We start from the raw sequence: 16,670 nt of genomic DNA, 5'->3' as shown, positions 1-16,670 counted from the left end.
CTGCAGGGGTGCGAGGTCAAAGGTGAGTCGCCGTCGGGTGAGCTCACGTCACCCTCCGCCCACTGCACAGGGCTGACGTCCTCTTCTCCCTCCCCTTGTCTCGCAAAAGGCTTTATCATCATCGTCTCTGCAAACAGCACAAGCATCCAACGTGAGATGTAATACATTACGTCATTCGCTTTATTGCGCAATATATATATATATTTTTTAACTAATTAATCGCACAATTTTCCATAATTTTTTTAAAATTGTGATTAAAGGGATTCTTGACTCGTTGAGCCATTTTCAGCAGTAAAAATTTTATATTTTGCCCAGAATTACACATTTGATTAGTTCCATTATTTTTCATGTACAATTAATAGACTTAGACTTTGACTTACCTCTAAAAACATTTTTCTCCACTTGCTGTCGACTGAAGATGACTGAAGATGACATCACCTGTGCTGAGGAAGTAGGTAACGACCAATCAAGGCTCACCTGTTTTCTGGGTTGGGTCAGCAAACTGAGCCATGGTCACTTCCTCAACACAGGTGATGTCATCTTCAGTCGACAGCAAGTGGAAAAAAATGTTTTTAAAGGTATTAATTGTACATGGTTTTTTTTTTTTTAATTAAGGACAAAATATTAACTTTATTGCTGAAAATGGCTTAATGAGTCAAGTATCCCGTTAATTGGAATTAACCACATTTTCCTACTTTTATCGCTATCAAACTATAATTTTTTCCAAAATACCAGTAGTCACCGATACCAATACCAAGTACCGATACCACTATACATTTTTCACACACACAAAAAAAAACAGTGACATAATAATGATCATTTTAAAGAAGGCCTATGCAACATAGCAATTTTCCTCCAAATTGAATTAAATGAATGGCAATTTTCTATTCTTCTTCTAGTTCCTGAGGGTGGCTGATCCTGGTATCAGCCATTGTCGTGAGTCCCGATATCTTGAAATAAGGCTCGATATTGATACCTGGTATCGGGACTTGCCCATACCTGAAATTAATAGAACTGTGCTGCAATTGCATGTGAATATGTATGTGAAAATGTACAGCCAGAAATTTAAGAACTATAACAAAATTAACTGAGTATTGTTATTCTTATAAGCTCAGTATGTTTTAAAAATGTGTCTTGGTGTCATTATATTTTAATGAGATTTTTGCTCAGATTAACACTGCGATTCAGTCTTTACTTTTTTTTTTTTTTGCACAATATGCTACTTTTTGCCATTTGAATATTTTATGCAGGGTGCGACTAGCGTGTTAAATCATTCAAGTAGAAGTTACAACAGAATTCTAATCTTCCATCACTGCAATGTCCCTAAATCAATTGAAGCCAGATGTGCACAACTCTGACAACTTTGATGGATCATAACAATCGAAAATGTTGATTTTTGATGGCAAAATAACTCAAAATTAACGAAAATGCTCAAATGCTGTTGCAGGTTTTCCATGTGCATCTTTCAGCACTGGACAGTTCTCCTTCTTTCCTTATCAGCCTAAACTTTCTCGACTCTTTTTCATCCCGCCATCTATTCAATCCCATCCCTTGTCTCTCTCTCTCTCTCCCTCACTTGTTTGTAATCCCAGTCAACGTCTGAACTGGTAAAACCCCGGGAGGATAAAGTCACTGACAGGTTGCTACTCCAATCTGGGCCATCCTAGGATTTACTCCGCGGCGACCACGGGATTAAAATGGAACCCTGACGACCCCAGATCAGACACAGAGAACTCTGGATGAATTGAAATATGATGTCCCTCTGCGTCGCGTGCTTGAAGCTTTTATTTGGTCACAAATTATATATTTCATTGATTTTCTAATGAGACTCTTGGTTGTGTTGAGTTTGTAGAGTTGAACGAAAAAATGTGCTCTCTCCCAGTGGTCATTAAAACGGATGAGTAAGTCATTCAGGCTACAAAATAGCAAAAAGAATGTAAAATTCTGATGAGACACGTACCTGTCCTCTAGGAGTTGATCTTGCGTCCAGCGGTCACACTTGGACTCGTCTGCCCATCAAAAGAGAGACGTGCGTCTGTGTGCCTCTGCAGAGATGCAGCGCAGTCTCAGTGAGGGTCACCCTGCAGGGGCTCTGGCTTTAACCTCCACTGACAGGCTCCTCCTCCCGCCAGCCAAAGTTGCGCGTGGCCGGCCCGTGGCTTGAGGCCCGCACGGCGCCCCCGTGCGTGTCTGCATGTGTGTGTTTGGAGGTTGGGGGGGGAGGTGTTAGTCTTTGTTGCAGCGAGGCAGCACGTTTGGGGAGACGCGCTCAGCCGCCTGAGCTTAACTGTATGTGACAGCTTGAAGTTGCATGTGAGCAGGTGTTTGCTGCATGCCCTCTTGCAGCCTGCCGTCCCTCAGCGGTGGACCGCCAAACTGTTGCACGAGTTCATCTCAGCCAAGAGACGACTCAGAGCATATGAGGTGTGCAATTCAGTCAGAGTTTATGGAAAAAGCGCCCAAACTCCTGGTGCACGATGGAGCAGGACGGCTTCAATGTTTGCTTCTGGAAATGAAGTTTTTAATCATGAGGCATTAAAAAAGGGAAATTTGTTTCCTATTTTAGTGGTTTCTTCTTCTTCTTCTTCTTCTTCTTCTTCTTCTTCTTCTTCTTCTTATTATTATTATTATTATTATTATTATTATTATTATTATTTATTAGGGCCCGAGCAGCGGCGGCGGCGGTGCCGCTGCGAGGCCCTATTGTTTTTGTAGGAATTCTTCTTATTATTCTTCTTTTTCTTCTCCGCAAACAATCGCATTTTTGAGACACTAAACGTGAACGAAAACTCACCAAACTTTACACGCACATCAGGCCTGGCGAAAAATTTTATATTTTAAAGTCGCCATACATGATAACAGAAAAATGGCTCCTTAGCGCCCCCTACATAGGTTAAACGGATCCCTGTCCCGCTACGATTGTCCGACGGCTATGAAAATTGTGTGGCACCTGTAACACATCCCAATGAACAAAAACCTCTTTGAAGTGTGTACCCTAAAATAGACAGAAAGTGAGGTATGAGTATTTAAATGTCCAATTTTTGCCAATTTTTGCACATTTACAGGGGTCATACTTTTGCCCGCTTCTCCTACACGGTTAACCCGATTGACTTCAAACTTGGGATGTACCATCTCAACACCTGGGACAACATCATTGTGAAAAATGAAAAGTTTTTGATATACTATATGACGGCGGCGGCGCATCAAATTTAGAGTTTAAAAATTCTTACTTCACGAGGCATTGCCGGTTGTACGTTTAATCTAGAGCTACGAAAATTGGTACACATATGTAACAGGCTATGACCTACAAAAAACTCTTTTTGAACCATATGCTAAACCTAACAGAAAGTCCACCATTTTGATTTATTTTGGAACGTGTTGCCATTTTTTTGGCCATTTCATTGGGGCCTTATTTTAACGAACTCCTCCTACAGTGTTTATCCGATCATCTTCAAACTTGGTGTGATTCATCTTAAGATGTTGAAGATGAAAAGTTATTGAAAGCTTTGTATTTCGTCGCACGCTGTTGTCATGGCATGCACTGTTTGCAAAGGAAAAAAAATATCCTTAAAGAAGCATTGCCAGTTGTATGAAGCAGCTAGAGCTACGAAAATTTGTAGACATATGTAACAGCCCAAGATGTACAAAAAAGTCTCTTGGTGCCCTGTGCTAAACCCAACAGGAAGTCCCCCAGGGGCCGGGCATCACATTTTGAGCTAAAAAAACTCCTTTTTAACAAAGCATACCCGGCTGTACGTTTCACCTAAAGTTACCAAAATTTGTAGAGGTATATAACAGCCCTCGAAGTACAACAAACTCTTTTTGAACCATATGCTAAACCTAACAGGACGTCCGCCATTTTGATTTACTTTGGAATGTGTTGCCATTTTTTTTGGCCATTTCATAGGGGTCATATTTTAACAAACTCCTCCTACAGAGTTTATCCGATCATCTTCAAACTTGGTGTGATTCATCTTAAGATGTTGAAAATGAAAAGTTATTGAAAGTTTTTTATTTCGCTGTTATCGTGGCATGCACTTTTTGCAAAGGAAAAAAATCCTTCTTAATGAAGCATTCCCAGTTGTACGAAGCAGCTAGAGCGACGAAAAATTGTAGACATATGTAACAGCCCAGGATGTACAAAAATGTCTCTTGGTGCCATGTGCTAAACGCAACAGGAAGTCCCCCAGGGGCCGGGCATCACATTTTGAGCTAAAAAACTCCTCTTTAACGAAGCATTCCCGGTTGTACGTTTCACCTAGCGCTATGAAAATTTGCAGGCATACATAAGAGCCCACGATGTACAAAAAAGTCTCTTGGAACCATGTGCTAAAACAAACAGGAAGTCCGGCATTTTGATTTATGATGGGATTTGTTGCCATTTTTTGTGGCCTTTTTCAGGGGTCATATTTTAACGAACCCCTCCTACAAAATTTATCCGACTGTCTTCAAACTTGGTATGTTTCATCTTAAGATGTTTAAGATGCAAAGTAATCGAAAGTTTTTTATTTTGTCACACGCTGTTGCCATAGCAAGGCATTGGAATTGCACACCATATTTTGCGTTTTGATTAAACAGACAAAGCATTCCCGGTTGTACGTTTCACCTAAAGCTATGATAATTTGCAGGCAAACATAAGAGCTCAGGATGTACAAAAAAGTCTCTTGGAGCCATATGCTAAACCAATCAGGAAGTCCACCATTTTGATTTACGTTGGGATTTGTAGCCATTTTTTGTGGCCTTTTTTAGGGGTCATATTTTAACGAACTCCTCCTATAAAATTTATCCGACTGTCTTTAAACTTGGTGTGCTTCATCTTAAGATGTTTAAGATGCAAAGTTATCGAAAGTTATTTATTTTGTCGCACGCCGTTGTCATGGCGATGCATTGTTTGCCAAGTAAAATGCTGCTTTTTTTTTTGGGTCTAAACGTGCAAAAACTCATGAAACTTTACACACACATCAGGCTTGTCATCAGCATGAATATTTTAGAGATTTCTTATTCAATTTGCAATAAATGGTTCAATAGCGCCCTCTAGACATTTTTATGAAGCTTTTGCAAATGTTTTGTGTTTTATGATTCAGCTAGATTTGTAAATATTTGGATACCTATCAGCCTAAGACTTACAAAAAGGTTTCTAAAGCCATATGCTGAATCAAAAAGGAAGTCTGCCATTTTGATTTACTTTGGTATTTGTAGCCATTTTTTGGGGCCTTTTATAGGGGTCATATTTTCAACAGAACTTATCAGATCGTCTTCATTCTTTGGCGTGTTTCATCTTAAGATATTTAAGATGAAAAGTTATTGAATTTTTTTATTTTGTCACACTCCTTTGCTGTAGCCATGCATTGTTTGTGAAGAAAAATGCTTTTTTGAGAGTCTAAATATGGGTGAAAACTCACAAAACTGCACACACACCAGACCTGTCTGGAACATGAATATTTTATTTAGAGATTTGTTGTGCAATTTGTAATAAATGGCTCAATAGCGCCCTCTAGACATTTTTATGAAGTCTTTCCGATTATATGATTCAGCTAGATGTGTGAATATTGGCAGGCATGCCGAATATATTCAAAAAGTATTCTATATAGCCATGTGCCAATCCATTTTGATTTTATTTTGTTAATTGTGCATCATTTTTGGCCTTTCCATGAAACTTTAAAAACACAAAGCATGGCAAAAACGTTTACAATTTAGATGGTTTCCTATTTGACAGTACCCCAACATGCCAGTACCCCGACGTGCAAGGACCCCAACGTGCAAGGACCCCAACGTGCAAGGACCCCAACGTGGCCCGGGTTGCGAGGGCCCTTTATAGCTGCTCGCAGCTCTAGTTAGGGCCCGAGCAGCGGCGGCGGCGGTGCCGCTGCGAGGCCCTATTGTTTTTGTAGGAATTCTTATTATTATTATTATTATTATTATTATTAGGGCCCGAGCAGCGACCGCTGCGAGGTCCCTATTGTTCCTGAAGGAATTCTTATTATTAGGGCCCGAGCAGCGACCGCTGCGAGGTCCCTATTGTTCCTGAAGGAATTCTTATTATTATTCTTCTTCTTCTTCTTTTTCTTTGTTATTATTCTTTTCCGCAAACAACCACATTTTTGAGGCACTAAACATGAACGAAAACTCACCAAACTTTACACGCAGATCGGGTCTGGCGAAAAATTTGATATTTTAAAGTCGCCATACATGATAACAGAAAAATGGCTCTGTAGCGCCACCTACATAGGTTTAACGGATCCCTGTCCCGCTACGATTGTCCTATGGCTACGAAAATTGTGTGGCACCTGTAGCACATCCAGATGAACAAAAACCTCTTTGATATGTGTACCCTAAAATAGACAGGAAGTGAGGTATGAGTATTTGAATGTCCAATTTTGGCCCATTTTTGCACATTTACAGGGGTCATACTTTTGCCCGCTTCTCCTACACGGTTAACCCGATTGACTTCAAACTTGGGCTGTACCATCTCAACACCTGGGACAACATCATGGTAAAAAATCTAAAGTTTTTGACATACTATATGACGGTGGCGGGGCATCAAATTTACAGTTTCAAAATTCTTACTTAACGAAGCATTGCCGGTGGTACGTTTAATCTAGAGCTACGAAAATTGGTACACATATGTAACAGACTATGATCTACAAAAAAGCCTGTTGGTGCCATATGCTAAACCTAACAGGAAGTCCGCCAGAGGCGAGGCATCAAATTTTGTGTTTCAAAATTCTAACTTAATGAAGCATTCCCGGCTGTACATTTCACCTAGAGTTACCAATATTTGAAGACATATGTAACAGCCCTCAAGGTACAAAAAACTCTTTTTGAACCATATGCTAAACCGAACAGGAAGTCCGCCATTTTGATTTACTTTGGAACGTGTTGCCATTTTTTGGGCCATTTCATAGGGGTCTTATTTTAACGAACTCCTCCTACAGAGTTTATCCGATCATCTCCAAACTTGGTGTGATTCATCTTAAGATGTTGAAGATGAAAAGTTATTGAAAGCTTTTTATTTTGTCGCACGCTGTTGCCGTGGCATGCACAGTTTGCAAAGGAAAAAATTCCTTCTTAATGAAGCATTCCCAGTTGTACGAAGCAGCTAGAGCTACGAAAATTTGGAGACAAATGTAACAGCCCACGATGTACAAAAAAGTCTCTTGGTGCCATGTGCTAAACCCAACAGGAAGTCCCGTAGGGGCCGGGCATCACATTTTGAGCTAAAAAACTCCTCTTTAACGAAGCATTCCCGGTTGTACGTTTCACCTAGCGCTATGATAATTTAGAGGCATACATAAGAGCCCACGATGTACAAAAAAGTCTCTTGGAACCATGTGCTAAACCAAACAGGAAGTCCGCCATTTTGATTTATGATGGGATTTGTAGCCTTTTTTTGTGGCCTTTTTTAGGGGTCATATTTTAACTCCTCCTACAAAATTGATCCGACCGTGTTCAAACTTGGTGTGTTTCATCTTAAGATGTTTAAGATGCAAATTTATCGAAAGTTTTTTATTTTGTCGCACGCTGCTGCTATAGCGATGCATTGGTTGCCAAGTAAAGTGCTGCTTTGTTTTTTTTTTATCTATACATGTGTGAAAACTCGTGAAACTTTGCACACACATCAGACTTGTCATTAACATGAATTTTTAGAGATTTCTTGTGCAATTTGCAATAAATCGCACCCTCTATACATTTTTTATGGAGCATTTCCGATTGGATGATTCAAGCGCGAAATAACTAAAGATGACTTGACTTGACCTAGATTTGTGAAAACTCAGAGGCATACCTATTATATTATTATTATTTTTTGTACCTTACAAGATTATCTCTTGTGCCACATTAAACCCCTTTGCAGGCCTGAGCCAAACCACGGTCCATACATTTGATACCACTGCTTTATTTCAATGGTCAAGTACTTCATAACCACACCTACTTATGCTTGTCCTTGCATATATAGTAGACAACAAAGAGCTCTTTCAACAAAAGACATTTCCATCTACAAAGTCATACAAGGTAAGCACTCTATAAATTCTGCAATCACTACACTTCTATTCCTAAATTATCACTTCAAATACCAACAATGGTTAATACAGCTACAAATTTCTTGTATGTTTATGAAGTATGATACTGTATTTATTTCTACTCCTTTGCTTTTCTACAGAACATGAACAAATCACCAAGCAAATTCTCTTTTGATAAAGACCCTCTAATCATCTCCATACGCAAAGATTGCCAACTTTTTTCCGTAAGTATACAATACATAAACTAAACAGGACAACTTTCTCAATCATATACAGTATGCCATACATATATGTATTAAGTTCTCATTTATTAACAGGTTTGTTAAAGGCACCTTTAGTGTGTTTTTCTGTTTGTAATGTTTCTCCACGAGCACGTCTAGCCATTGATATCATGTAGAACACATATGCTAACCTTTTAGAGACAATTGAAGCTTACTTGCACAGTAGCCACTATCTTAACCACTTAATTCACATGTCTACTTGACAACTTATTACATGTAGTGAAATGGTACTTTGTGCGTCTTATGCTTTTTTCTGAACACTGCTTTTCAACTCTTTCCTTAAAACCAATACATGCGGTACTGTTATACTGTATAAATATATATGTCCGTGTGTATATATTTGTATATTCTTTCAAATAAACTCGTTTTGACACACACAGCCATTGAGTAACATGGAAGACACACAAACACTAACACAGCAAGCATCCCCATCCTACACATTGTGTATAATGAATGACATGTTTGACAATGGACATTTTTACATTTTTTTGTTAATGCACGTTCCTTTTTTTCTGTTAGGAATATCTTGAAGGTAACATTGGACTGTTAACTAAAACACTGACTGATTATTGAGCCGCAATTTCTCAATGTATATAATGTGAATACATACTACACTTGATTACTTTCAAATGTGACTGATATCATGTAGCTATGCTGTGATCTTGCCCTCTTTCATCCACTGATAGACACTTCAAAGTTCTTTTTTTTCTGTATCTTCTCAAAATAACTGACATATTCATGGAAAAGATTGTATTTAAATTTTATCATTATTAATTACTATTATTATGTTTATGTCTTTGCCCCTGATTATGATGTTTCTATACCATAGATTTTTTTAAAAAAAAATTTTGGACATACTGTGACTTGACCATTACAATACTAATTTTTACTAAGAAAAAATCAATCACACACCATAATATTTTATACTTATCCTGCATGTATCTGGACACACCATGCCAAATTTTACACTTACATAACCATTTATGTACCTGTCGTATCCTTACTTTTATTCATCATTTCATCACACAATCCTAAAACATTGCTTTTTGACCCAGAGGATTCAACTATACCATTTTTGCGTGTCTTATTACTTACTAGCTATATTATTTATTAACGGGCAAAAACTATGAATATAAGATCACCGTCAAATATTACGTCTGTAATATCCATATACAGTGCATTACATAATATGCATTTGTATTAAGACACTACCATGCTAAAAATATGCACACGACTGTTCTGTAAACTACACCTAAGACAACCAAACTTCACAGATCTAACATGATTCTTCATTCTTTTTTGTTCTACAGATGTATCAAATGCTGCCACACAGACAGAAGAAGCCACTGAGGACATGCACGAAGACGATGATCACAATATAACAGGACAGGTTAACCCCCCTGAAGTTTTAGCCCGCAGGTCAAAGCGTCCTAGGACTAATTCATCCATGGAGGTTACATTATCCTAAGACAGACTATGTGCTAACCCAAACTCTTTGACCCCAAGGGATTCATCTGTCCCAGAAAACTTTTACACTAAAGAGTTTATCTGTCCTAGGGCGCTGTTAACCCCAGGTTAAAGTGTTATTTAATCTGTCCTGTTACAACAGCTATACATAAACAGCTGCATTCCTCTCCTGTTCCATCTCTCGCACTTCTTTCATCTCTTTTTCTCCTCTACTTATACCTATGCTTGCTCATGTGCTTTTTTCCCCTTTAGATGATGTCATTGGTTAGCCTGCTTCAAAGCTACATTTTTTCTTGAATAACTGTCACACATTTACTGTTTGCTGGACCCTACAAAACTGTCACAATACTTCACTATGTCATGAATACATATGTGTTGCACAGCGACACCACATTAAGAGTCATCAAAAAGCTTTTTATTTGATCACACACCATCTCTGTGCCATGCAATGTTTTCAAATGAACAGATGCTGGTTTTGAATATCAAACGAGCGACTTTTCATGAAACTTTGCACACACATCAGAAAGTCCACACTTTTGAATTTATTTTGGGAATTGTGCATCATTTTTGGCCTTTTACTGCACCTTTTTACACACAAGGCACGGCAAATGCATTTCTATTTTCCATGGTCCTTGTCTATTTAACAGTACCCCAACGTGCAAGTCCCCCGACTTGCATATACCCCAACGTGGCCCGGGTTGCGAGGGCCCTTTATAGCTGCTCGCAGCTCTAGTTATTCTTCTTCTTCTTCTTCTTCTTTTTCTTTGTTATTATTCTTTTCCGCAAACAACCACATTTTTGAGGCACTAAACATGAACGAAAACTCACCAAACTTTGCACGCAGATCGGGCCTGGCGAAAAATTTGATATTTTAAAGTCGCCATACATGATAACAGAAAAATGGCTCTGTAGCGCCACCTACATAGGTTTAACGGATCCCTGTCCCGCTACGATTGTCCTATGGCTACGAAAATTGTGTGGCACCTGTAGCACATCCAGATGAACAAAAACCTCTTTGATATGTGTACCCTAAAATAGACAGGAAGTGAGGTATGAGTATTTGAATGTCCAATTTTGGCCCATTTTTGCACATTTACAGGGGTCATACTTTTGCCCGCTTCTCCTACACGGTTAACCCGATTGACTTCAAACTTGGGCTGTACCATCTCAACACCTGGGACAACATCATGGTAAAAAATCTAAAGTTTTTGACATACTATATGACGGTGGCGGGGCATCAAATTTACAGTTTCAAAATTCTTACTTAACTAAGCATTGCCGGTGGTACGTTTAATTGAGAGCCACGAAAATTGGTACACATATGTAACAGACTATGATCTACAAAAAAGCCTGTTGGTGCCATATGCTAAACCTAACAGGAAGTCCGCCAGAGGCGAGGCATCAAATTTTGTGTTTCAAAATTCTTATTTAATGAAGCATTCCCGGCTGTACATTTCACCTAGAGTTACCAACATTTGAAGACATATGTAACAGCCCTCAAGGTACAAAAAACTCTTTTTGAACCATATGCTAAACCGAACAGGAAGTCCGCCATTTTGATTTACTTTGGAACGTGTTGCCATTTTTTGGGCCATTTCATAGGGGTCTTATTTTAACGAACTCCTCCTACAGAGTTTATCCGATCATCTCCAAACTTGGTGTGATTCATCTTAAAATGTTGAAGATGAAAAGTTATTGAAAGCTTTTTATTTCGTCGCACGCTGTTGCCGTGGCATGCACAGATTGCGAAGGAAAAAATTCCCTCTTAATGAAGCATTCCCAGTTGTACGAAGCAGCTAGAGCTACGAAAATTTGGAGACAAATTTAACAGCCCACGATGTACAAAAAAGTCTCTTGGTGCCATGTGCTAAACCCAACAGGAAGTCCCGTAGGGGCCGGTCATCACATTTTGAGGTAAAAAACTCCTCTTTAACGAAGCATTCCCGGTTGTACGTTTCACCTAGCGCTATGATAATTTAGAGGCATACATAAGAGCCCACGATGTACAAAAAAGTCTCTTAGAACCATCTGCTAAACCAAACAGGAAGTCCGCCATTTTGATTTACGTTGGGATTTGTAGCCATTTTTTGTGGCCTTTTTTAGGGGTCATATTTTAACGAACTCCTCCTACAAAATTTATCCGACTGTCTTCAAACTTGGTGTGCTTCATCTTAAGATGTTTAAGATACAAAGTTATCGGAAGTTATTTATTTTGTCGCACGCCGTTTCATGGCGATGGATTGTTTGCCAAGTAAAATGCTGCTTTTTTTTTTTTGGTCTAAACATGTGCAAAAACTCATGAAACTTTACACACACATCAGGCTTGTCATAAGCATGAATATTTTAGAGATTTCTTATTAAATTTGCAATAAATGCTTCAATAGCGCCCTCTAGACATTTTTATGAAGTCTTTCCGATTATATGATTCAGCTAGATGTGTGAATATTGGCAGGCATGCCTAATATATTCAAAAAGTATTCTATATAGCCATGTGCCAATCCATTTTGATTTTATTTTGTTAATTGTGCATCATTTTTGGCCTTTCCATGAAACTTTACAAACACAAAGCATGGCAAAAATGTTTAAAATTTAGATGGTTTCCTATTTGACAGTACCCCAACATGCCAGTACCCCGACGTGCAAATACCCCAACGTGGCCCGGGTTGCGAGGGCCCTTTATAGCTGCTCGCAGCTCTAGTTATTCTTCTTCTTCTTCTTTGTTATTATTCTTTTCCGCAAACAACCACATTTTTGAGGCACTAAACATGAACGAAAACTCACCAAACTTTACACGCAGATCGGGTCTGGCGAAAAATTTGATATTTTAAAGTCGCCATACATGATAACAGAAAAATGGCTCTGTAGCGCCACCTACATAGGTTTAACGGATCCCTGTCCCGCTACGATTGTCCTATGGCTACGAAAATTGTGTGGCACCTGTAGCACATCCAGATGAACAAAAACCTCTTTGATATGTGTACCCTAAAATAGACAGGAAGTGAGGTATGAGTATTTGAATGTCCAATTTTGGCCCATTTTTGCACATTTACAGGGGTCATACTTTTGCCCGCTTCTCCTACACGGTTAACCCGATTGACTTCAAACTTGGGCTGTACCATCTCAACACCTGGGACAACATCATGGTAAAAAATCTAAAGTTTTTGACATACTATATGACGGTGGCGGGGCATCAAATTTACAGTTTCAAAATTCTTACTTAACGAAGCATTGCCGGTGGTACGTTTAATCTAGAGCTACGAAAATTGGTACACATATGTAACAGACTATGATCTACAAAAAAGCCTGTTGGTGCCATATGCTAAACCTAACAGGAAGTCCGCCAGAGGCGAGGCATCAAATTTTGTGTTTCAAAATTCTAACTTAATGAAGCATTCCCGGCTGTACATTTCACCTAGAGTTACCAATATTTGAAGACATATGTAACAGCCCTCAAGGTACAAAAAACTCTTTTTGAACCATATGCTAAACCGAACAGGAAGTCCGCCATTTTGATTTACTTTGGAACGTGTTGCCATTTTTTGGGCCATTTCATAGGGGTCTTATTTTAACGAACTCCTCCTAGAGAGTTTATCCGATCATCTCCAAACTTGGTGTGATTCATCTTAAAATGTTGAAGATGAAAAGTTATTGAAAGCTTTTTATTTTGTCGCACGCTGTTGCCGTGGCATGCACAGTTTGCAAAGGAAAAAATTACTTCTTAATGAAGCATTCCCAGTTGTACGAAGCAGCTAGAGCTACGAAAATTTGGAGACAAATATAACAGCCCACGATGTACAAAAAAGTCTCTTGGTGCCATGTGCTAAACCCAACAGGAAGTCCCGTAGGGGCCGGTCATCACATTTTGAGCTAAAAAACTCCTCTTTAACGAAGCATTCCCGGTTGTACGTTTCACCTAGCGCTATGATAATTTAGAGGCATACATAAGAGCCCACGATGTACAAAAAAGTCTCTTGGAACCATGTGCTAAACCAAACAGGAAGTCCGCCATTTTGATTTATGATGGGATTTGTAGACTTTTTTTGTGGCCTTTTTTAGGGGTCATATTTTAACTCCTCCTACAAAATTCATCCGACCGTGTTCAAACTTGGTGTGTTTCATCTTAAGATGTTTAAGATGCAAATTTATCGAAAGTTTTTTATTTTGTCGCACGCTGCTGCTATAGCGATGCATTGGTTGCCAAGTAAAGTGCTGCTTTGTTTTTTTTTTATCTATACATGTGTGAAAACTCGTGAAACTTTGCACACAAATCAGACTTGTCATTAACATGAATTTTTAGAGATTTCTTGTGCAATTTGCAATAAATCGCACCCTCTATACATTTTTTATGGAGCATTTCCGATTGGATGATTCAAGCGCAAAATAACTAAAGATGACTTGACTTGACCTAGATTTGTGAAAACTCAGAGACATACCTATTATATTATTATTATTTTTTGTACCTTACAAGATTATCTCTTGTGCCACATTAAACCCCTTTGCAGGCCTGAGCCAAACCACGGTCCATACATTTGATACCACTGCTTTATTTCAATGGTCAAGTACTTCATAACCACACCTACTTATGCTTGTCCTTGCATATATAGTAGACAACAAAGAGCTCTTTCAACAAAAGACATTTCCATCTACAAAGTCATACAAGGTAAGCACTCTATAAATTCTGCAATCACTACACTTCTATTCCTAAATTATCACTTCAAATACCAACAATGGTTAATACAGCTACAAATTTCTTGTATGTTTATGAAGTATGATACTGTATTTATTTCTACTCCTTTGCTTTTCTACAGAACATGCACAAATCAACAAGCAAATTCTTTTTTGATAAAGACCCTCTAATCATCTCCATACGCAAAGATTGCCAACTTTTTTCCGTAAGTATACAATACATAAACTAAACAGGACAACTTTCTCAATCATATACAGTATGCCATACATATATGTATTAAGTTCTCATTTATTAACAGGTTTGTTAAAGGCACCTTTAGTGTGTTTTTCTGTTTGTAATGTTTCTCCACGAGCACGTCTAGCCATTGATATCATGTAGAACACATATGCTAACCTTTTAGAGACAATTGAAGCTTACTTGCACAGTAGCCACTATCTTAACCACTTAATTCACATGTCTACTTGACAACTTATTACATGTAGTGAAATGGTACTTTGTGCGTCTTATGCTTTTTTCTGAACACTGCTTTTCAACTCTTTCCTTAAAACCAATACATGCGGCACTGTTATACTGTATAAATATATATGTCCGTGTGTATATATAACCATTTATGTACCTGTCGTATCCTTACTTTTATTCATCATTACATCACACAATCCTAAAACATTGCTTTTTGACCCAGAGGATTCAACTATACCATTTTTGCGTGTCTTATTACTTACTAGCTATATTATTTATTAACGGGCAAAAACTATGAATATAAGATCACCGTCAAATATTACGTCTGTAATATCCATATACAGTGCATTACATAATATGCATTTGTATTAAGACACTACCATGCTAAAAATATGCACACGACTGTTCTGTAAACTACACCTAAGACAACCAAACTTCACAGATCTAACATGATTCTTCATTCTTTTTTGTTCTACAGATGTATCAAATGCTGCCACACAGACAGAAGAAGCCACTGAGGACATGCACGAAGACGATGATCACAATATAACAGGACAGGTTAACCCCCCTGAAGTTTTAGCCCGCAGGTCAAAGCGTCCTAGGACTAATTCATCCATGGAGGTTACATTATCCTAAGACAGACTATGTGCTAACCCAAACTCTTTGACCCCAAGGGATTCATCTGTCCCAGAAAACTTTTACACTAAAGAGTTTATCTGTCCTAGGGCGCTGTTAACCCCAGGTTAAAGTGTTATTTAATCTGTCCTGTTACAACAGCTATACATAAACAGCTGCATTCCTCTCCTGTTCCATCTCTCGCACTTCTTTCATCTCTTTTTCTCCTCTACTTATACCTATGCTTGCTCATGTGCTTTTTTCCCCTTTAGATGATGTCATTGGTTAGCCTGCTTCAAAGCTACATTTTTTCTTGAATAACTGTCACACATTTACTGTTTGCTGGACCCTACAAAACTGTCACAATACTTCACTATGTCATGAATACATATGTGTTGCACAGCGACACCACATTAAGAGTCATCAAAAAGCTTTTTATTTGATCACACACCATCTCTGTGCCATGCAATGTTTTCAAATAAACAGATGCTGGTTTTGAATATCAAACGAGCGACTTTTCATGAAACTTTGCACACACATCAGAAAGTCCACACTTTTGAATTTATTTTGGGAATTGTGCATCATTTTTGGCCTTTTACTGCACCTTTTTACACACAAGGCACGGCAAATGCATTTCTATTTTCCATGGTCCTTGTCTATTTAACAGTACCCCAACGTGCAAGTCCCCCGACTTGCATATACCCCAACGTGGCCCGGGTTGCGAGGGCCCTTTATAGCTGCTCGCAGCTCTAGTTCTTATTATTATTCTTCTCCGCAAACGATCACATTTTTGAGACACTAAACGTGACCGAAAACTCACCAAACTTTACACGCACATCAGGCCTGGCGAAAAATTTGATATTTTAAAGTCGCCATACATGATAACAGAAAAATGGCTCCTTAGCGCCCCCTACATAGGTTAAACGGATCCCTGTCCCGCTACGATTGTCCGACGGCTATGAAAATTGTGTGGCACCTGTAGCACATCCCAATGAACAAAAACCTCTTTGGAGTGTGTACCCTAAAATAGACAGAAAGTGAGGTATGAGTATTTAAATGTCCAATTTTTGCCAATTTTTGCACATTTACAGGGGTCATACTTTTGCCCGCTTCTCCTACACGGTTAACCCGATTGACTAAAAA

The 16,670-nt window shown here is 38.7% G+C and overlaps 1 protein-coding gene across 1 annotated transcript in view; it reads right to left on the bottom strand.

Moving 5' to 3' along the window:
• Positions 1-2,133, bottom strand: part of LOC144024521 (neurogenic differentiation factor 4-like) — a 3,481-nt gene extending 1,348 nt beyond the window's left edge. Inside the window, exons 1-2 of the mRNA XM_077530861.1 lie at positions 1,961-2,133; positions 1-127 (exon numbers count right to left, since the gene is read on the bottom strand). The exon at positions 1-127 is cut by the window's left edge and continues 1,348 nt beyond it. Coding sequence (XP_077386987.1) covers positions 1-122 — 122 coding nt within the window. The 5' untranslated portion in view covers positions 123-127; positions 1,961-2,133. The remainder of the gene's footprint in view (positions 128-1,960) is intronic.
• Between the last annotated feature and the right edge of the window lie 14,537 nt (positions 2,134-16,670).

The sequence above is a fragment of the Festucalex cinctus genome, chromosome 8 (assembly GCF_051991245.1).
Source record: "Festucalex cinctus isolate MCC-2025b chromosome 8, RoL_Fcin_1.0, whole genome shotgun sequence".
NCBI classification, from domain to species: Eukaryota; Metazoa; Chordata; class Actinopteri; order Syngnathiformes; family Syngnathidae; genus Festucalex; species Festucalex cinctus.
Note: the sequence above shows the minus strand (reverse complement) of the source record. Positions and strands in the feature narration are given on the sequence as shown.